Source organism: Onychomys torridus, chromosome X (genome assembly GCF_903995425.1).
Source record: "Onychomys torridus chromosome X, mOncTor1.1, whole genome shotgun sequence".
In the NCBI taxonomy this organism is placed as follows: domain Eukaryota; kingdom Metazoa; phylum Chordata; class Mammalia; order Rodentia; family Cricetidae; genus Onychomys; species Onychomys torridus.
Genome location: NC_050466.1, coordinates 112,757,045 through 112,779,278, shown reverse-complemented (window position 1 = coordinate 112,779,278; position 22,234 = coordinate 112,757,045). Strand labels below are relative to the sequence as shown.

The window sequence follows — 22,234 nt, the reverse complement described above, 5'->3', positions numbered from 1 at the left end:
ATGAGTGCAAATCACAGGAAGCATAAAGAATAGAATATGGAAGCATAAGAATAATGCATAATACATGGATCTGTGTAGACGGCATTCAGCTTGACCATAACGCTTTCTCTGTGTCATGCATCTTTCTCTACCAGGAAGTTTCCATTCTAAATAAGATATGCAAATTGATCAATACTATTTATGGCAACTGGAAAAAATATTCAAATTGCCAGATGGGAACATTAGTCTTTTCATGTGTCCTTCTTGGACCATATCCCATTTGAATTCAACTTTTTATTATTTCTAATAGTTTCCTAAAATCTCATTATGTTGGAATTGTATTTCTAAATTTATTTTCTGTTTTGGCCCATTATTCACTAATCTCTTATATCCTATCACTAAGTATGGGCATCTCTTAGGTCTTCTATGTTAGGGTTCTTAGGACCATTAACTGAGGCTTTTAATGTTTGCTATGGGTGAATAAGAGTCACTTTAGGGGGTTGGAGAGATGGCTCAGCAGTTAAGAACACTGGTTGCTCTTCCAAAGGCCCAGGTTAAATTCCCAGCTCCCACATGGCAGCTCACAACCGTCTATACCTCCAGTTCCCATGGATCCTACACCCTCACACATATATGCAAAACATTGATGCACAAAAAAAATAAAATGAGAATAAAAGTTAATTTAAATTTGTACACAAAAATATGAATCTACACATATATAGTAGGAGGGTTTTTTTTTGGTCTTTTTTTTCTTCTCAGAAAAGTTCAATAATGCTTATGTTTGATCCTAACCATCTGTTGATATGGTGACCAAGTTACATATAAAAATATTAATGTATGAAGCACCACCATTTTCATTACCTTATCACTTAAGGTATTACTAATATACACAATTGACATGTCTCAAACAAATGTAAAATCAATACTGCTAATTATCCAAATAGAATCATACTGCTTAACTATAGGCTAGTTCCACATATTTGAACATAATCTATCAATCACTTTATTAGGAACCAAAGTGAACATGTATTTTTTGATTAACAGTCATGAAGTCTACTAAAGAACTAGAATTTATTGCAATTTTTTAATACAGAAAAAATTTATGCATGGTAGTATTAACTTTCCTAACAACTATGTGAAAACCTCTTTGTTTTGTTTTCCATTTCTTTGTGTCCAGAATGTACCTTGCCTCTCTGAAAGCACTGCAGAGTTGTAAATAATGTATGAAAAAACTTCCTTGTTCACTGCCCAGAGAGTACTATATTGCTTACCTACAGTGTACAACATCTATGCTAGACAAACACAGAACAGGCCACTAAATCTGAAATCTCAAGTTAAAATCTTCCCAAGTGGAAAGGGAAAATACCATCTTAGATTCCATAAGGCCTTCAAACAAACAGTTTAAATCCTTAGAATGCTCCTATACACCAGATTAAAACCCCTGAAACTTCAGAAAGGGCTGTTCTCCTGAGTAATTAGTGAGAACATTGACTTAAGTCATCTGTAAAGGCTCACTACTTCTGGAGCTTACTTCTTGGTCCTAAGAGGGCAGATTGACAAAATCTGATGAGAAGATGGTAAAGACAAAACAAAAGGCTGTAGCTGTCATTCTAGTTTTTATTTTTTTTTCCTGATGGTATTTAGGGATTTTATGGAACATACTGTGATTTGAGGATAACAAACAGGTGGAAGTCAAGTTCACGTACAAAGGATATAAGAGTAATGGCATATAGTTAGATTCAGCTTTAAAAAATTAGAACATCACTGTTTTTCTTCACTTGTCAAGATTAAAAATTACTGAATAGAAAGGTCATATGAAGGTACAATACAGAGGAGACATTCAAGTTCTGCCATAAAGTAAACTCTTATTTCATAGAATTTTATTCATAGTGATGGAGATTCATCTTTCTTTTTCCTTCATGCCTAAAATTCAAACTTCAGAAACAGCTTTAGGTATCTTGAAGAGACAGATGTTCTGGTGCGTTCAGAAATTTTTATTATTGTGAAGGTTTCTACAAGTAGTTGTCAAGAGCATACACCACAATGAGTTTGCCATTATAGGCTAAAAGTACATTTCCATCCTTTAAAGTAAAATATGCCTATACTCCTTGTAGCAATTTTTAACACATAGCATCATTTCTATCTTAGAGAAACTTGACACTGGCCATAACCTTAAAAGCTTTCCTCACCTGTGCATGGAGACACAAGACAGTATTCATAGATTTACATAAGTTGAAGCAGACAGTCTAGGTGTTGTTACACAGGGAGACTCTGTGCCAAACAAACACAAACAGAACTGAACAAAGCAGAACAGGCCAAACTAAAGTAGACATAGAGGAGCCCATAATCAGGGCCACTGATTTTGGAATAATTTTTAGGTGCTCAGTCTGATGAACACTTTGCCACTGTTTGTAGTTGCATTTGCAACTGCTTATACTAGACTGATTTCATATATGTCCAACTATTTATTCCCAAATGAAAGGTTTGTAAATAAATGGATGGTCTTATGAGTTTAGCTCCTCATTGTTAGCCTGACTGTGAATTGTTCACATGGATGTAAAACTACCAACAAGAAGTTATTGCTGTATAATGCTTATCCTCATTTCTCCCATACTTCAGTATCTAAAGAATGCCTGCTATATTCATATTCTCATAAAAACCATATTGCATTGACCTTATGTCCTACTGTCTTACAGAGATCAACAATGAAGAAATGTGCAGCATAGATGATTGTATTGCATTAGAACACACAAGCAAAAAATGATTGCTGCAACGAAACACCATGACCAAAAAGCAAGTTGGGGAGGAAAGGGTCTATTCAGCTTATACTTCCACATTGCTGTTCATCACTGAAGGAAGTCATGGCAGGAACTCAAACAGGACAGGAACTTGGAGGCAGGAGCTGATGCAGAGGCCATGGGGTGTGTGTGTGCTACTTCCTGGCTTGCTCACATAGCTTGCTCTGCCTGCTTTCTTATAGAACCCAGGATTACCAGCCCAGGGATGGCACCACCCCCAATGGGCTGGACCCTCCCCCATCAATCACTAATTAAGAATATGCCTTACAGCTGGATTTTCTGGAGGCATTTCCACAACTGAGGCTCCTTCCTCTCTGATGACTCTAGCTTGTGTCAAGTTGACACAAAACCAGCTAGTACAGTTGTATTACTTTTATTTATCAGAATTTCAGTATAAAGTACAAGATAATGAGTATGCTACCCACTAAACAGGGTTTTGTAGGCTAATGTATATTCTACTATGTACAAAATAGAGACCAATGAACTTCATGGGAGAGGTCATCTTGAATGAGAAAGAGCTCAGAATGAATAGCAATGTTGACCTATCAATACTAAAGCAAGAAATATAAAATTCCCAAGAGTTTAGTTATCAAGGAATAAACACGCTACCAAGTGCAACATGGTATCTTTCACAGGCTTATCTTTGGAACTTGCTTAATGGGGCTACATCTGATGAGAAGGGCTGTGAATGAAAAATTCTGTATGACTCTGAGGCATAGGCAGTGCTACTGGGGCACAACAGCAAAGTACAATTACAGAAGATAGAGGCATCCTGCCCTCACTTCATCCATGATGACAATGAAGTTCTGCTACCATGAGGGTCATGAGTATCCCAGCTGCTATAGCAAGCAGCAGGCATGGGGATGTGTGGTACAAGGGAAAGAGTACTGCATACATCTTTTTGGTTATGAAGTAGCTCCTGAGAACTTCAAGAAATGCTTCTGAGACCCCTTTCCATAGCTGAAGTGCTGAGTGTGTAGAAGGAGGCTGACAGAAGCGGCAAAACATTTTGTATGTACGTGAAGCAGAAAGGAGTGGGGGAATCAGAGCTTTATTTCGAAGTAATTTTTCTCGACAGTGTTGGTTCCTTCCTCTGCTGTATATAACATTGTCACTTGTCCCCCTATCTATTATCAAATAGTAAAATTATAGCTTCTCATTTATACTGTTATCTTACTGATATAGTTTCTTACATTTTCAAATGCAGTTTTCTTGGTTGCTCAGTGTTGTTCTGAAGCCAAAATACATTTACTTTGTTCTTTGGTTTCATCTTTTCACACTGTTTCTTGTATGAGTATCAGTAATATCAAAACTATATATTAAAATCTAGTCTTAACAAAAGTAGCTATATTAGATATCTACCTGTTGCAGAGATACCCACTTATGTTTAATAACAATGGACAAGGAAAGAAGCTGTTAGTTTGGCTGGAGCAGAGAAGCCAGCTCTAGCTTTCTATTGCTATTTAATAGTAAAAACCAATGTGTAGTTGTATATTTGTATTTTAAGTATGACTTTCATTTTTGTGAGGTCTTGCTCTATCTCCTTCTTTTTCCCCAAAAGCTTATGCTTGACCTTATTAGGGCAACATCAGGAAAACTGATGAGTACTTATCTCCAAAGTGAATTGTAACACACTGAAATTAAGTGTCATATTATATTAAAGGATATAACAAAGAGAGTCAAGATCAGATTAAGGAAAATTATAATTGATAAGTCTATACTTAATTGTTAAGGGAAAACGAGATGATTCTTTTATGTACTAACTTTGAAGAAAAAAATATCATATTCTAGGGACACAAAGGAGAAATGACAGAGGTTGAAGGAAATTCTTTAACTCCTATGCCACACAGATACACTATGCCTATGTCCATTATAAAGACTACATTCTTGTTTTCCTAAAAGGTATGTGCGCTACTCAAGGCAAGTGTCTGGCTTGGCTTCACTGGTACAGTACCTAAACCTGTATATGGAACTAAAGAGGCATTTAAAAAATTCTACAATTGAAGTCATACTATCTTTTCCTATACCTTCAATGTTTCCTCTCAATTCTGTTACAATACTGAAAAATACTCTACTAAGTATGTATTTTATTTGTTTGGATGTGTATGTATGTAGGCCAGAGGTCAATACTGGGTGTCTTCCTCAATCTCTCTCTCTCTCTCTCTCTCTCTCTCTCTCTCTCTCTCTCTCTCTCTCTCTCACTCCCTCCCTCCCTCCTTCCCCCCCTCTCTCTTTCTCTCCTGTCTCTTTTTTTTTCCTTGCTATTTAAAAAAATTCTTCAATATTTTACTTATTTATTTTGTGTGTTTGCCTGTGGGGGAGGTTTGCATGAAAGCTACGGCACAAGTGTAGAGGTCAAAGGACAACTTGCAGGTGTCAGTTGTTTTCTTCCTTCTTGCAAGTACTAAGGACTGAACTCCATTTATCAGGCGTGACTGCAAGTGCCCTCACCTGATGAGTCCACTCGCCTGTCCCTGATAAGGTTTCTCACTGAACCTAGAGTTCACTGATCCAGTTCAGCTACACTGGCTGCCCAGCAAGTCTCAGAGATCCTCCTGTCTCCAGCTCTCCTGCTTTACATTTATAAGCACAAACCACTGCACCCCATTTTTACATGGGTGTTGGGAATCCAAAGTCAGGTTCTCATGCTTGCACAATAAATAAGTACTTTACTGAGCCTCTCCTCAGGACCCGAGGGAGAATATTCTTTACGAAGGCAAGGCAAAGCTCTTAAAGGCAAGTCTCTCTTTGTATGTGTGTGGTTGTCTCATGTATCCCTTGCTGTAGTTGACATGTCCTGATGCATCCCACTGATCATGTTCCTATTGCTTAAAAACCTTAGAATTCCACTGTCTAAAGAATTTCAGGTTACTACATTAGTCTCTAACTCTAGCACTTCATAATGTGTCACGAACTTATTTTTTTTAGAGTTTCTCCCTAATTTTATGCTTTTTATATCCTATCTGGTTTCAATACTATACTGTTTACTATTGTGAAAAAGGCTTTCCTGTTTATTTCCATGTTTTTCTTTATGACATTTCATTTTACTCTAAACTCCATGACCATCACCTCCAACTCCCACTGCTAAAACCCCTACTCATTCTTCAATATTTTTTCCATGGTTATTTTCCTGATATATCCAATAAGTCATGCTATCATCTTCCTCTGAATTCACATAGTATATTGTTTTTTTTCAAAGATTCATTTATTTATTCTATGAATATGAGTGCTCTATCTGCATGTACAACTTTAGGCCAGAAGAAGGTATCAGATCCCATTATAGATGGTTGTGAGCCACCACGAGGTTGCTGGGAACTGAACTCAGGACCTCTGGAAGAGCAGCCAGTGCTCTTAACCACTGAGCCATCTCTTCAACCCCCAGATAGTATGTTATTAACACTTCTTGTTTAATACCTAATATGTTTTGCAGTATTCTGTAATCTTTCTGTGCTGTTTATCTTTCATAGAAGATACAAGGGTTTTATAATTAAGGGAATCTTATCTTAATTATTTATGTATCTTCTATCATATCTGGCACAGTACTTTTCATGGAATAGATGTACAACAAATTAATGAATATTTATTTAGGGCTCATTTCCCAACCTGAGCTTGATATCAGCAAACCCTGTGATATGGGTTACTATTCAGTCAATGGGTATCAGTACAACCCATGTAGTTATCTGTTGCTTTTGTGCATTCTGACTTGTTGGAGCTTACATCACACTATTTATTGATATCTTTTAGTAACATTTGTGATATGAGAATCTACCCTGATTCAGCTGTCAACTTGACATAGGCCAATATTATTTGATAGTGTCACAATTGGGAGATTGCCACACAGTCAAATTGGCCTGTGGTCATGTTTGTGGGACATTTCCTTGATTTCTAATTGATATGAGTTTTCAGGCTTCTGTGGGAGGTGCCACCCCTGGTCAGGCTCCTGGTTCCTGCCATGAGTTCCTGTTTTGGTTTCCCTTGTTTTGGGTTGCTTTTTTTTTTTTTTTGGTTTTTCGAGACTTTCTCTGTGTAGTTTTGGTTCCTGTCCTGGATCTTGCTCTGTAGACCAGGTTGGCATTGAACTCACAGAGATCTGCCTGGTTCTGCCTCCCAAGTGCTGGGATTAAAGGTGTGTGCCACCTGGCAATCATGGTGTTTTATCATAGCAACAGAAAGCAAACTAGAACAGTGTTCCACACAAAAAATGGCATACTCAGGTACACTTTGTTGACTCAATGAAAGGCTGGGAATGCCTTCTTATTTGCCTATGATGCTCTTTGTGTGTCTTGCTTGTATGGCTGATAAGAGGTTCCATGGGAAGACTGGTAATTTAGGCAACTAATATAGTTTATTAACACTTTGATTTTCTAGTACCTCACTTGTTTAAACTTGGGACTGAACACAATTTTGCATTGAAAACATCAATGGTAGAGCTCTGGATTTGTATACAGCAATTCCATCTGTAAGTGGTGATAGTGGAGATAAGAAGCAGAAGGACAGAATGGTACATTTTCACTGTTTCTAGTCAGTTGGCTGTAGTTTTAGGTGGTTATTTTGGGGGCTGGGCTGTCTTTTCAAACTTTTCTTTTCTTGGGCAATTAGTATTCTTCATAATTTTGATTTTCTGCTTTTATCTTATCGTATTGATATGGCAGTTTTGCTAAATTGCTAAGAATTAGTGTAGAGTGGGGGAAATTTTGAGAATACCAAATCAAAATGATACTGGAATGGAACTAAACCATGCAACTAAGAAACTACAGAATTGGCAGGCAAAGGTGATCTAGCTCAGAAAGGAAAGACAGGTAGAAACCTGCAGAAGTCTCTAGCTCTGCTTCCATAAAGAGGCAAACACACAGGAAGTTTCTTCTTCCTTTTTGTTGTTGGCTTATGACTCATTTTCTCTCTCACCTTCTCTCCTCCCCAGTTTCTTTTTAAGTCAGGATGCAGGATGTCTGCTATGGCTGCTGCCTCTGGGAAAGACTACCAGAGAGCTAGATGGACTTTTTTTTTTTTTAAACAAACAAACAAACAAACAAACAAACAAAAACTTCATTTGCTTATAGGGGAAATCTAGCTCTAAACCAAAAGGCATCACAATTTATAATACTTAGAATTAATCTAATTACAGTGTTTATGAGGATACTCCTGGTGTTTTACAGTTGACAACACTATATTACCTCGCGTATCAAATGTACAGAAAACCCATTGAATAAATGACCACTTTGTCTCATATAGGCTCCATGGAGTCAGTATGAGATATAAGATTTATCAAACAGGGGCTTTAACAAATGAGTATGTTCAGAATATACAGACTAGAAGATAATGACATCTTCTTTTTGAATGGTCCAGAATAACATGTTTTAATTTAGGAACTTTATTAAATTTCTTAGAAGAGAAATATTCTGATTAAAAAACATATTTCAGTTTGCCTTTCCACAACTACTATTGTTAGTGTTACTGTTAATGGATAGAAGAAACCTCTGATGGCATGTAGACACCTGCTGGTTTATACAAAGATGAAAGATGAAGGAATGACTACCTCCTATGTGTCTGTGGACATTTCTCTTAGCCTTCTGCCATAAAATATTACTTAAAAATTTTTATATTTAAAAAATTCTCAAGTTTCACATAACCATTAGAGGGTATTTTTAGTGACTTTATATACATAAAGCAGTCTCTCCTTCCAATCAAAACACCTTTTTCCTCTCAATCAAACCTTGACTTTAAGCTAATCTCTATTAGCTTTCCATGAAGGGCAAACATGGAATATTAACCATTATCCAAATAAGCACCACCAAAAAACAATTATTCCATTATTTTCTGATTTTTGAGGATCATGGTAATTTCCCCCATTATTAACAATAATAATGGGCAATACACTATAGTGAAAACTAAAAATGAACTATAGAAACAAGCTAATTACATTTATGGTTTTTAATCACCTTCTACGCAAGTCTAATGCTCATAAAACAACAATTAAAATATTTAATATTAAACACAGTGGGAGTCCTTATTTCTGAGTTTTTTAAAGCACATGGTTATTTTAACATACATTTATAGGGTTAAAACTTATAAACTTATTACACTAGGGGCTTACCCAGATTCCACATACCAACTGAGATCAGCTGAAAAACATCTTCCTGAGAAAGTTTACTCTTCGATTTTTGGAAGAGCAACGTGGCGTCGAACATTCACATTTACCAAACTATGGCATCTAAAGTGTGTCTTACCTGGATTCCTTGGAATTCGCTTTCTGCGGTCTCTGAATGCTGCACCTGACTGTAGGGCTTCCAGAAGATTATCCATCACTCCAGTCTCATCACCCTCTGGAGGATGAGAGAAATCAGAATTAATCTTATGGCAATTAAAGTTAAACTACAGGAAAATAAGGGGAAAAATTCCTGTCAGATTTACATAATACCCTTAAATTAAAGACATATATCTGTTTTAACATAATGGGTCCTGTCAGTTTCTGGCATCATAGACTACTTTGCTTATTACGCACCATTAAGCAAAATTCATGCCAATCCCACTGTTCTTTCAACTTAAAGACCTTGTCTTTTGTATTATTGATGACACACTCAGTATGCAAATAAACAGTAGCTGATCAGCTACTGCAGCCTTCCTGTTAAGATTCTTCTAAGATATTCCTAAGCAAGAAACCACTGACCTGGCTTAATGCAATCAATGTGCAGGGCGTGATTTGATGAAGCGGAGGTACACAAGGTTAAATACTGATTGTATTAATACCTTCAGCATTCAACCATCATCTGCGATTATCTCAAAAGGCACTATTTGCAAAACACATTTGCATTCAATTCCTACCTAATCCATATCCTTTACTCATTTTGAAATGCTGACATTCTATAAAGAAAAGGTGACCACATCATTGGAAAGGCCACATTTTATATTGAGAGACATCAGCCAGAAAGTCTCATTTGCTTTTTAGAATGCTGGTGCATGCCTAAATGCTTTTCTTATGGGAAAAAACTATTAGAAACAAGAATGGAGAGTATTCAAAGGATGCTCATGGAATTCCCTAATAGAAACAGTTAAGATATTATACTTTAGTCTTAACTTTGACAACTCTGGCCATCAAGCACACTCCTGATATTTGTAACAGTATTTATAATAAAGTGTCACTTGACAGGAATGTTACAGGGACCTGAGCTTTTTCATGTCAAATTGCCTAAATGCTGAAAAGAACCCTCACTAGGCAGGCCCTTTGAGCTAATTGTATGGGTCTGGAGAACAGGACATTTGAAAGTAGGAAGGAAAGGAGAAGAATGGAGAGCAAGAGAGAACATATTATCTCCCATCCCAGTCTAAGGTTAAACTTAACTCCTACTTTGTCTTAAATAGGCAGTATTAACACATTATAGGAAAATTTTCTCTTATAGGATAAGAACAAGATAAAATCACTATGCTCTTCATTTGACTTAAAATTTCTTCAATGTTATGATTATTTATCCTTTTAAAATAAATTACCTAGGATAGGATATTGAGTGAAAATGGAAAGGAAAGACATAAGTTCTCAGAATGACTATCTGGTGAAAATGTCCTGGAGGGAATATTCCCAGTGATTAAAGAAAGAAGGCTGTGCTTTAGAAACATTAAGATAAATGACAGATTTGGTTCATCACTCAATATTTCCAAAAGAAAGAAAAGAGGAATAAAGTAGTTAAATTGCTTGGTATAGATGGAATATGGCTAGGATATTTAAATTTTGTTAGATGTTTTAAGTTTCTTATACCTTTTCAGATAGGAATAAAAAACCCAAGACATCACCCATATGTTATGTAATGGGACCTAAATATGAACCCAAACCATTCATAATAAAGAAAATATATTTAAAAATAATGAGATACTCAACATACTTTTTTAATCAGGCTAAGTCTTAGAAATCTAGTGCATATTTCCTTTTGTACACTTTAATTCTAATTAGCTGGAATTCAGGTTTTAATAGCCACCATATTGGGCAGTACAATTAAAAGCAATGGGAAACCATGTTACATGATCAAACTTGAGTTTTAGAGGGCTTGACAAATACCATTGTGGCAAAACAGGAAGCAGAAAAATGTGTAAGAACACAACCTATTTGTGTAAGTAACAAAAAACAAGAGGAGAAGCAATGGCGAGGATATGCATTTTGAAATTATCAATAGAATCACTAAGCCTTGACTCAGGTAGAGAAGGTTAAGCAGAAAAGGAGTCTGGATGTTCAGAAATAAAGAGGTTTAAGAAAATCTGATGACTTATGTGAAGTGCTCCAGTTATGTCCTCAATTGTGTGCATGTGGAAGGGTGAGTGTGTGCATGCCACAGCACACATATGCAAGCCAGAGCAGAACCTCAAGTGTCAGTCACTTTCCACCTTATTGGAGACAAATTCCATTTCTTGTCCCTTGAACCCCTTTAACTCGAGGCTTTCTGTCACTAGAGCTCTGAGGGATTTGCCTATCATCTCTGCTTCCCACATCAGCATTGGAGTGCTGGGATTTTAGACAATTTACTGTGGGTGGATTGATATGAGTTCTGGGGAGTGAAACTCAGATCTACTTGCTTTCACTTTCACAGAAAGCACTTCTGCCCACCAAATGTTCTCCTCAGACTCTGAACTGCAACATTTAATTAGAAGTCAGCAAAAGGAGAAGTATGAAGATGGAGAAGAAATTTTCACATCTAAAGAACAAATGAGAGAGTAACAATGCAAGTGAATTTCCTGTGGTCTTGTGAAAATGGTAATTATAAATACCGCAAGTGATCAGAACAGAATACAAAATGGCATCTATTTATGGTTTCCATAAATTAAATGAAAACATGAAAATTTACTTATGAATATTGTTTCATTAAAATTCTTTAATGGTATATTTTGATTAGACTAAAAATGTGGAATATAAACACAAAGATGGCAACAATAAATCTGGTTGCTTAATTTAGTTGTATGCCACCTGACAACGTTTATTGAAAATATGTTATAGCATGTTTCTCATTTGTTTCTCATTATCATTTCCTTCCTCAATATTCATCTCTCTTAAAAAGTAAAGTCATGGAACTATTGCTTAGCTATTTATGTTATGTAATGTTTATCTATGCCACAAACCATTGTACTATCAGATTCTTTTTTTCTAACTACCAGACACTCACCTCCTGGGGGTGATACTGCTTCTGTAGAGAATATATATATATATATATATATATATATATATATATATATATATATATATATATATATTCTCAACATACTTCTAAACCATCAACAGAAACAGCAAGAACAGTTCTTTACAAATATCTTGCACTTATCAAAAGGAAGAAATGACATTTCTCAGTCCAATACAATTTCATTTATTTGAAACTTTAAAAGTTTCATAGAACATCTAACCTTAACAGATCTAAGCTTTACAAATATAATCACAGGACCAATTTACATTGTTTCCTGGAACAAAATAGAAACTAATATGGTCACTTGAAATATATTACCATTCATTTTGAATGAATTTTCAGTGAATTGGTCTGTGATTTTAACTGTGTGAAGTTGACAGTTCACTTAGAATTTCCCAGTTCATATAATCATGGATACTTATTTATAGATAATTAGTAGTGAGTAACTTTTTATTGTATATGGAGTTAACCAAGGGAAAAATGTGTTCCTTTTTATTGTAAATGAAAAATATTAAACACAAAAAGTGCTTTTGTACAACTTACAGTACCTCTTTTACTGAGTAAATGAATATCAAGAGATAATCTTGTAATGCTTTTTAGCGATTAAAATGATTATATGTGGACAAAGCTGAAAAGTAACAATTCAGAGTTCAATTTATAATCTTTCATCACACAATTAGTTACAGAGAACACTAAGAAGCTATTTGGGCATCATAAAGTCCCAGGACTCTGAGCAGCTTATCATCTGATGAACTGAAAGGCGGAGGTGATACCTTCGTTTCAGTTTTCAGTGCTAAAGTTAACCTATGTGGTATTTACTTATTTGCCCCAGAATGTTTGGCGATGCTACAGGTTAAAATAAACACTAGATAAATTAATATTCTCTGCTATACTTTTGTGCAAAACCATTCCCTGACGGCTAGCACATACTTATGTGAGAGAATTCTCTATGGGCTTCTCACAATTTTATACATTTTTAATGTCTATTTTTATAGCAATAGTATTACATGATACAGAGCCTCCATCTAAGGTAAATGGTAGGTTTGTCTGCTTTAAAAACAAATTATATGTTCCTCCATGGCAAATGCTATGTAGTTTTGTTTTGAGTCCATTATAATAGATTAGGGATTTTCTAAGCTTAGGGCTCCTCTGGAGTGCTGCAAACACACTGTTTGTGTAGCATCCATCTGGCAGCACCTTTGTACCCCTCTATAGAAGTTGGAGAGCAAGGAAAAGAATTAAGATCATGAGAACACATTAACTCATACTACTTATCATACCATGTGTAGTCTATGTACACTATGGATGTGTCTGACCTCAGCTATGTACTTTCCAACAAACCATCCATTAAATTGTAGCATTCTAATTTGTTAGCTCCACCATTTTTGAAATGATTATTATTCTTTGCTTTTGTTCTTGTCTTAAACATTGTTAATTAGAATATTCTTTATAAATCTAGTAACTGACCGGTATCTTGGCACTTCCATTGTTGAAGACAGCACCCCAATTCACCAGGCTTGAGAATTACTAGCCTAAACATAATACAAGTTCAATGTCTTTAATCTTAAATGCTTAGGAACAGGTGTTTTGAAATTCACAGTCTGTTGGATTTTATAATATTTGCATATACTTTATCAGTTGAGCATACCTAATACAAAAACCAAATCTTTTCAAAAGTTTCCACTTTGGGAACAGTTCAGATTAAGGATGTTATTTCCTAGAATCTTAAAAACCTAACCATAATGGCTTCATTATATTCTCCTCAAATTTTCAATTTTACAATTAAAGATCTCTGTTAAAACTGAAGAAAGCTGCTATCAACTAGTAACAAGTGACCTCATAGAAACAAATGTTTTTTACTGAGGGTAGGACCCTGCTATGCGAGATACTTGAATATATTAATTTTTAAAAATTAGTTATGCTTTCTATAAACTAGAAAAGCAGGGAAAGACACTATGAAAAAATAGGGCCTAAATTAAGCCTCCCAAAATATTAAATTTCTGTAGTAATTTAGGTATTGTAGTTACAGGTGAATGAAACAGAAATAGAACCAAACCACCAACAATAACAACCACTTCAAAGACAGTCAAATCTAGAGTACAACTCAGTGCATATTCGTGTGTGCCCATTCTCTCTTTCTATATATGATGCAAGTGTGAAAACTCACAAATACTGAAATGCACAGATCTTAGATACACAGTTTGAACTGTGTGACAGATTGATAAACCCATGTAACTACCACCATACCAAAACATAATCACTCTCCCTTTCTTATCCCTACCACCCAGGCAAACCTCCGATATTAGTGTTGATTGTCACCTGATATTAGTTTTGACTGTCCTTATTATATACTTTAAGAGTGTGGTGGCACATGCACTTTTTTAATCCCAGCATTTGGAAGGCAGAGGCAGTTCGAGGTCAGCTTGGTCTACAAAGTGAGTTCCAGGGCAGACTGGGTTACACAGAGAAATTCTGTCTCGAAAACGAAAACCAAACCAAACCAAAACAACAACAAAAAACCAAAATCAAAACCCCTTTGTTTTAGTATTTATTTTACATGTATGGATGTTTTGCCTGTAAGTGTGTCTGTGTACCATTTGTGTGCCTGGTGCTCATGTAGGCCAGAAGAGGGTGTTGAATCTCCTGACAGTTTGACATGGCTGTAAATCATTACATGGGAGCTGGTGATCAAACCCAGGTCCTCTGAAAGAGCAGCCAATACTTTTAACTACTGAGCCATCTTTCCAGCCCCTTTTATATACTTTTTATGGTGTTGGTGTTTGAAACCAGGACCTTGTGCTTATTGAGCAAGCACTCCCCTAGTGGATTATATTCCTAATTCCAAACCATACAGTTCTCGGTGAGTAAGAGTTGAAGTCATTTTGAATCAGCATAGTCACTTAAAAGGAAGTATGGCACCCATGCTAAGGCATAAGGAGAGAAAGTTGAAAGACCTACATTTACAATGGGATAGGAATGACCAGAGCACAGATCTAAAAAGTTTATCAAAGTAATAAGATTCAAAGGGTGTCGAGCAACTCTAAAAATCCACGGTTAGATCTTCAGGAGAACAAGAGCGTGATGAGGGTGACTTTCAAGATCAGCCTCACAGCAGCATGCAAAATAGACCAGCTTGGGAGAGAAATCAATTGGAAAAAAAGAATAGGATTTAATCCACAGCGGCAAACACTGTTCCACATCTAAGCCTGGGCCAAGTTAGCTCGTCCATTTGGACACTTTCGGTAAAGGCCTAAGAAGAACAGTCAAATTGGTTTTGTGAACAAGGTCATCAGCAGTAGTAAATGGAAGCTGACAGTGTAAGAAGGCAATGACAAGTGGAAGGTAAGAAAAATCACTGTTGTATTCAATCTTTCTCACATAATCTATCAAGGTCTAGATTAAGAACATGTGCAAGATGTATGGATTTGCACATGACATGGAATTAGGGGACTGCTCACTTATCAAAAAGAAGGAAACAAAATCTCTTCTCAGGAATCTACAAAAAAATGAAGGCCCTGGGCTGATAAATGGCTCTTAACAATTGAACATGGAACAACATGACAGAATTAAGACCAAGTGAGAGGTCCCTGAAATATGGTAGAGATAGCATACCATGCATCAAACACTAATATCTCTGGGTAAGTGTAACAGTAGTGCCAAAAGTGAGTCAGAAATACGAAAAATCAAACAATTATGCAAATCACTCACTCACAGACATAACAGAGGCCTGAGCAACGTGTATTATAGCCCACAGAACCTACAAAGCCCCTATCTGATGGCAGGTTTTGTTTGTGGTTTAACTAGAAAGGAGTTACCAGTGATTTGGAGAACACCAACAGATAGTCACTAAAATAATGGTCTATGAAGTTGTTTACAGCCAGAAAGTGTGGTAAAAAAAATTAAGATATTATTCCAAAGAGATTAAAAGAAAGTATAAATAGAAAGCACAGTTTTCTAAGAGAAATGATGAAGGCAGATCCTCCTGTTCAAAAGAAGAAAAAGTTGTAAAAGGGGAGAAGGGGCCTAGGAGTTTAGAAGAAATCACTAGTAACCCTGAGCTAAGCTGGGGCCATGCGCAATTGTACTAAGCAGTGACTAACACCTATAAGACAAAATAGAAAAATATTGGATTCCAAGGTTCTGGCCTTTTGGAGAGATGTGTACCTAAAAGTTAAAGGTATTTTTGGAAAATGTTCCATAGTGTTTACTCATTTTGTCACCTTATCTCATTGTCAGAGCAGCTAACCAACAAGTTTCCCACAATGAGGTAAACTACAGAGTCCACACAAACTTCAAAGCATATAGCACTCTTTCTAAATAATTTCAATTTAAGCTTACTGTTTAAGGTTCTTATAGTCACGAAATGATAATAATAATAATAATAATAATAATAATAATAATAATAATAATTTTGTGGTGGCAGGGGGATAGATGTCATGAGATAAATGGATATTGTGCTCCAAACTGATGAATGATGAACAGTTAATTGATTTTGCCCCAACTACCTACATGTTGTGTGCTATGTACAAGTTTATCAGGGAAATTGAGCTGGAGAATTAAATGGTGCCTGATGTATTTGCATCTTAAAGAGAAGCTTGTTAACACAAATGAATTGATTTCTAATGGTAGATTTCTATGTAGGAACGTTTTGGCCAGAGGCACATTTCTGGCAGCTTGCCCTGAGGTAAGAGAGCTTAATAGTAAATGGTAGTTAAAATAATGTTTATGCTTACTCATGTTTTCTTTCAGTTACCTATATGCTAGAATATTGGGAATTGAAAATTATGCACTCTATAAAAAACAAACACCCAATAAACCTGCATGTTAATATTTACTAGAAAAACCATTGTTGATGCCGCTGGTAAAATATCTTACATTCAATGTTTTAAATAATTAATATTTCAAAGAGAACTTTGAAATATTCCATGTGTTTTATCAGAATCAATCATTTACTAAGGGCATGAAGCACTAGTAAAAGGAAAAGCAAGGAATGTGAGTCTTTCAGTAAAGATAAAGCAAAGATACTTTTGGAGGTTGGAGTATTGATAACATTTAGCATTTATTGGAGGCCTAGTATATTTTGGGTGATATAAATTCAGTTTATATCAAAACGTGTCTAATTTTCCAGGCAAAGAAACTGATGTAAGCATGGATAAATTAACTTGCTCTGGTTCACAGAACTGGAAACTGTCAGAAAGAACCAAAAGAACAACGCAGAGATACCTTGAGTAGAGATTTGTCACAAGTTTGTTAGGATCCACAAGCAAGGGATAGATCTCATATCTCGAATGGCCTTTTAAAAAGTACTGAAGAATATCCTATGCTACATGACCATGTCAAAAATTCAAATTTCCATCCCCAAGTCTTAGAGAAACACTCTACTCTCATTCATTATGCATCATTTATGGCAGCTTTTGTGCTATAAGAACAGAATTTAGTTGTGACATGGACTTTGTGGCCTGTGAAACCTAAAATATTTACCAGTCAGCTCTTTATAGAGGAAGATTGTCCAGCCTTGCTCTAGAGCACATGTTGTCAATGTAAACACTATATGGATCTTCGAATTTGCTTCTGAGGCGTTGAAGGACCTTGGCGAGGGCCAGTCAAATAAAACAGCCTTCACCATAGGGGAAGGCAATGGAGAACATTGGCATTCACTATAAAGCTACTTGTGACTGAGATGCTTCCCATTTCAGTGCAGAGTCAAGAATGAGACAGCTATGAAGTAGCATTGCTTAATTAATTAATTATATATATATAGGCAAATCCTTTGCCCATCTTTATTCACTGATACACACCACAAAATTAAATTATATATATATACCAGAAGTGTCTGCCTGCCTTCAGTTCATTGCTGAGGCAAGAGGCCATCTGCTTTGCTACGCATACTTTGTGTTCCTCTGCTAGTTGCAAATAGGGAAAGAGATGGATTGTTTTGTAATCTGAAGACAGCCATCTACCCATAAGGTAGAATGCATGTAAGTGACAGTTTGAGTTAACAGCCTCTCCATTCCCCAGTTTGTCCTTTCTTTAGGTGACATAGGTGGCGGCTGTTGGACTCAAGGACACAAAGTCTTTTATGGAGACTTTACATTTAAGAATCCTTCCAAGTTTTCCTTTTCTATTAGAGAACCTCTCTCATTGATGCTGGGTACACTCAATTTCTTTAAAATTGACATTTATAACTTCTTACCTACCAAATACAATAGTGTATAATAAACCTAGTCATTTTCATAAGAAAACTGAACACAAGACTAATAATGAGACAAAGGAGATGAACAGAGGGTTAATTTGGGTATCCAGAATACAAACCCGAGGCCAAATACACATTTGCATTTGCATGTTACTTGGTGACTAGCACAAGCACAAGCTAACTGTACAGTGGAAATGCCATTGTGAGAGTGTACCTAGGCAGTTGTAATAAATGTCTTACACACAGCAGTAAAGGTAGTCCACCACCAAGTATAAAAATGTTGTAAATGAGGGAACTACAACTCTTAATTGCTGATGGTTGGTATGCAAGAAATAAGTGGACAATTCATCAGCTGTCACTCTAACTTTCAAATTGTAGTGTTCTTCTCTTATCAGATTCTATAATGAATCACCTTTCCCACCAACTTCCTGTGCAACTGCAGAAAGGCAATTAATAACTTCACTGTTTTTATTAGCATATATTCTTGTCACTCTACATTTTTGCATAGCAACTTAACTGATATTTGTCTTTTAAGTGCAGGAAGTTCATGTGCATATGGTATTTTTTTTACATGAATTAATCTTAAAAAATTTATGCGTGGCAGAGGGAGGAGGGTTGTCATACTTATGCCTCAGCACATGTGCAGAGGTCAGAGGACAACTATCCAGAGTAGGTTCTCACATTCCGCTGTGTTGAGGCAGTGTCTCTTAGTTCTGTTGCTATAATATGTACTATAGCTAGGTTCCCCACCCCCTTGCTCTAGAGTGCTGGGATTACAGATGCATGCCACTAAATCTGGCTCTTTAAATTGGTTCTGGGGATGAAACTTTGCTTGTACAGCTTTTTTTTTTTTTAACCCTCTGAGCCATTTCCCTGGCTTCTGTATTTTTCTGACCACTTTAGCTGGAGAGTGCACACTGATACATTCTTATCACAACTACCTACTTCAAATTCACTAACATATTGAATATTTTATAAAGTTTTCTTTGTTGGGTGGTGGTGGCACACGCCTTTAATCCCAACACTCGGGAGGCAGAGCCAGGCGGATGTGTGTGAGTTCGAGGCCAGCTTGGGCTACAGAGTGAGTTCCAGGAAAGGCTCCAAACCTGCACAGAGAAACCCTATCTCAAAAAACCAAAAAAAAATTCTTTTTATTATATTTACTACTTTTTCTTTTTCTTTTTTTGGTTTCTCAAGACAGGGTTTCTCTGAGCAGCCCTGGCTGTCCTGGAACTTGCTCTGTAGGCCAGGCTTGTGGTGGTATTGTGTTCCCCCAAATATTGTACACTCTAATAAACTTATCTGGGGTCAGAGAACAGAACAGCCACAATATTAAACATAGAGGTTAGGCAGTGGTAGCACACACCTTTAATCCTAGCATTCCAGAGGTAGTGATCCGCCTGAATCTCTGTGAGTTCAAGGCCACACTGGAAACAGCCAAGCATGGTGACTCATGCCTTTAATCCCAGGAAGTAATGGCAGGAGGCAGAAAGGTATTTAAGGCATGAGGATGAGGAACTAGAGCCTGGTTAAGCTTTTAGGCTTTGAGCAGCACAGTTTAACTGAGATGAGGACACAGAAGCTTCCAGTCTGAGGAAACAGTATCAGCTGAGGAACTGTGGAGGTGAGGTAGCTGTGGCTTGTTCTGCTTCTCTGATCTTCCAGCTTTAACCCAATACCTGGCTCTGGGTTTGATTCTATTAATAAGACCTGTTAAGATTCATGCTACACAGGCTAGGCTGGCTTCAAACTCACAGAGCTCTGGCTGCCTTTGCCTCCTGAGTGCTGGGATTAAAGGCATGCACCACCACTAGCCAGGTCACTACCTGTATTTTTCTTACCAAATGAGTGCCACATTGGCACCTCAGATAGCTTTCTTTGTTATTTAGCCACACTGGCACACTCTAGATGTGTATCTGGTTGACTGGGTCAGCAAACCTTTGCCAGAAACTCTGGAGTTATTATCTTTTTTTTTTTAAATGAAAGAGCATGTATATGTATATGTTTCTGTATGTAGGTTTGCACATGTGAGTGCATAAAAAAGATGGAGGCTAGAGGCATCAGAACACCTGATTGTGAAGAAATCTGACATGGTTGCTGGAAACTAAACTAAGGTCCTCTGCAAGAACAGTATACAAGCTTAACTGCCATCTTTCCAGCTCTAATATCAGAGACACTTTTATCCAAGATAATACAGATTTTTCTCTTTTAAACACAAAATCAGTTTGGGGAAAAATCAAACAAAACAAAACTCATGCATAGCCACATGATTAATTAAGAACTCTCACCTAAGAATGAGTGTAAACACAAAACTGCTTTTTGGTTGTTTGTTTGTTTAGGTGGTTTTTAACACCACTGCTCTTAGACATAGAACACGAAACCTTTCCTCCCAGAGATTTCTGTTTGTAGTTTCAGTATTGAACTTATATGTACCCAAAGAGTATCATTTAGTCACTACTGCTTAGTTTTTGGATGTGGGGTACTGAAAGAGCCACTACTCTCACTCCCCTCTTGTTACTCCCTAAGAATTGAGATCCTACAGTGAGTTAAAAGCAGAGAAAGAGGACATTTAAGTCATTACTGCTTTAACTTTTTATTTTATTTTATTTTGTGGCAAATGGTTCAGTCCGTGTCTGGATCTATGCAGGAGAAAGGAAGAACAGGAAACAGTCAGGAGCAGCTTCATGGTCAAGATGCAACCAAGACTCTATCCCTCCAAGTACAATAGTCTTATTGATTCACTACTGTTAGCACATCAATGTTTTGTTGTTATTCCTGCTGTAGTAAACAGGGGCTATATCGCATTCCAGGCTTCCTGAGTGCTAGAATTACAGGCAGGTACCATCATATCAAGCTGGACAAATAGTATTTTTCTCTCTTTTTGCAGTGGTAGGCATTAAAAATGAGGCCTTTCATATTTCTAATAACCCTTGAGCTTCATCTCCAGCCCTTCAGTATCTTTGATGTCCATTCTTATCTACCCATATACCCTAAACATGTGCAACACTGGTAACATTTACTTGTATTTTCTCTCCTGAGACTTGCAAACTAACACTTCATTTTTGTGTCTTTGAGTCTAATAGCCACCCATGTCACCTAAAAAAAAAAAAAAAGACAAACAGATTGAAAGAGGGGTGAAAAGGATGATGTTCACTTTAAGCTATCACTTGAGGCATACTATGGATGGCTGTCTTCAGATTACAAAACAATCAGTCTCTTGTCCCATTTGAAAGTACCAGAGGAACACATAGCATGCATAGCAAATCGTAAAGGGCTGACTGGGCCTCTTGCCTCAGTAAAAGAGCTGAAGATAGACTCATATTTACTATTGTAATATACATCTATGGAGACAGATGGAAAAGGAAGAATTTGCCTGCTCCTTCTTCCTTCCTTCCTTCCTCCCTCTCCACCTCCCTCCCTCCCTCTCTTCCTTCCTTCCTTCAAGTCCTGAAAGACTGCTGCAGGAGAGAGACACTAGGAGTCTAAAGCACAACTGGCTTTTTCTCATTTCCCTGCAATGGATATGTCCTATTAGCAAATTCATTGACATCTTCTGATGAAATATAAACAAGATGCTGAAAGATAATTATATAGAAAGTAGACAAAAATGTCTCTGGATAGTCTCTGGCTTTTTTCCCCTCAAACTCTGGGAGCTTCTGTCATTGTCAAGGCTTTCATGGTCCTTGGATGGTAGAGGTACTTACATTCACATTCCCACTGAAGGCCCAAATTTCCAGTTATTCCCCAATACTCCCATTTACAAAATTTCATATTATCTAGGATCTAGCATGTCCAAAGCTTATTTAATCATAAAGAATTATTTACCATACTTCCTAATTACTGCTTGTCCCAATTGTTTCATCTCTCATTAGTCCCTAGGCTTGGAAATTGAAGCTGTTCTTTTACATTTTTTTATCCATCTTCAAAATCAGTGAGAAATTTATACCACAACTTTACATGCAGAACATCTCAAATCAGCATAGCCTTACCAACAGAATCAGCCATTTCTTAACCAGAATTATTACTATTTGAAAACAACTGCAACAACAAAACCAAAACCCAATTGGCTGAATTCCTTTCTAGTCTTTTTCATGACTGAAGTGTAA

General features: G+C 36.7%; 1 protein-coding gene across 4 annotated transcripts in view; it reads right to left on the bottom strand.

Moving 5' to 3' along the window:
- The window catches only part of Diaph2 (diaphanous related formin 2), a 747,093-nt gene that overhangs the window by 134,856 nt on the left and 590,003 nt on the right, over positions 1-22,234 (bottom strand). For all 4 annotated transcript variants that reach the window (XM_036175402.1, XM_036175403.1, XM_036175404.1 and 1 more), the window contains one exon: positions 9,005-9,100. In XM_036175402.1, coding sequence (XP_036031295.1) covers positions 9,005-9,100 — 96 coding nt within the window. The remainder of the gene's footprint in view (positions 1-9,004; positions 9,101-22,234) is intronic.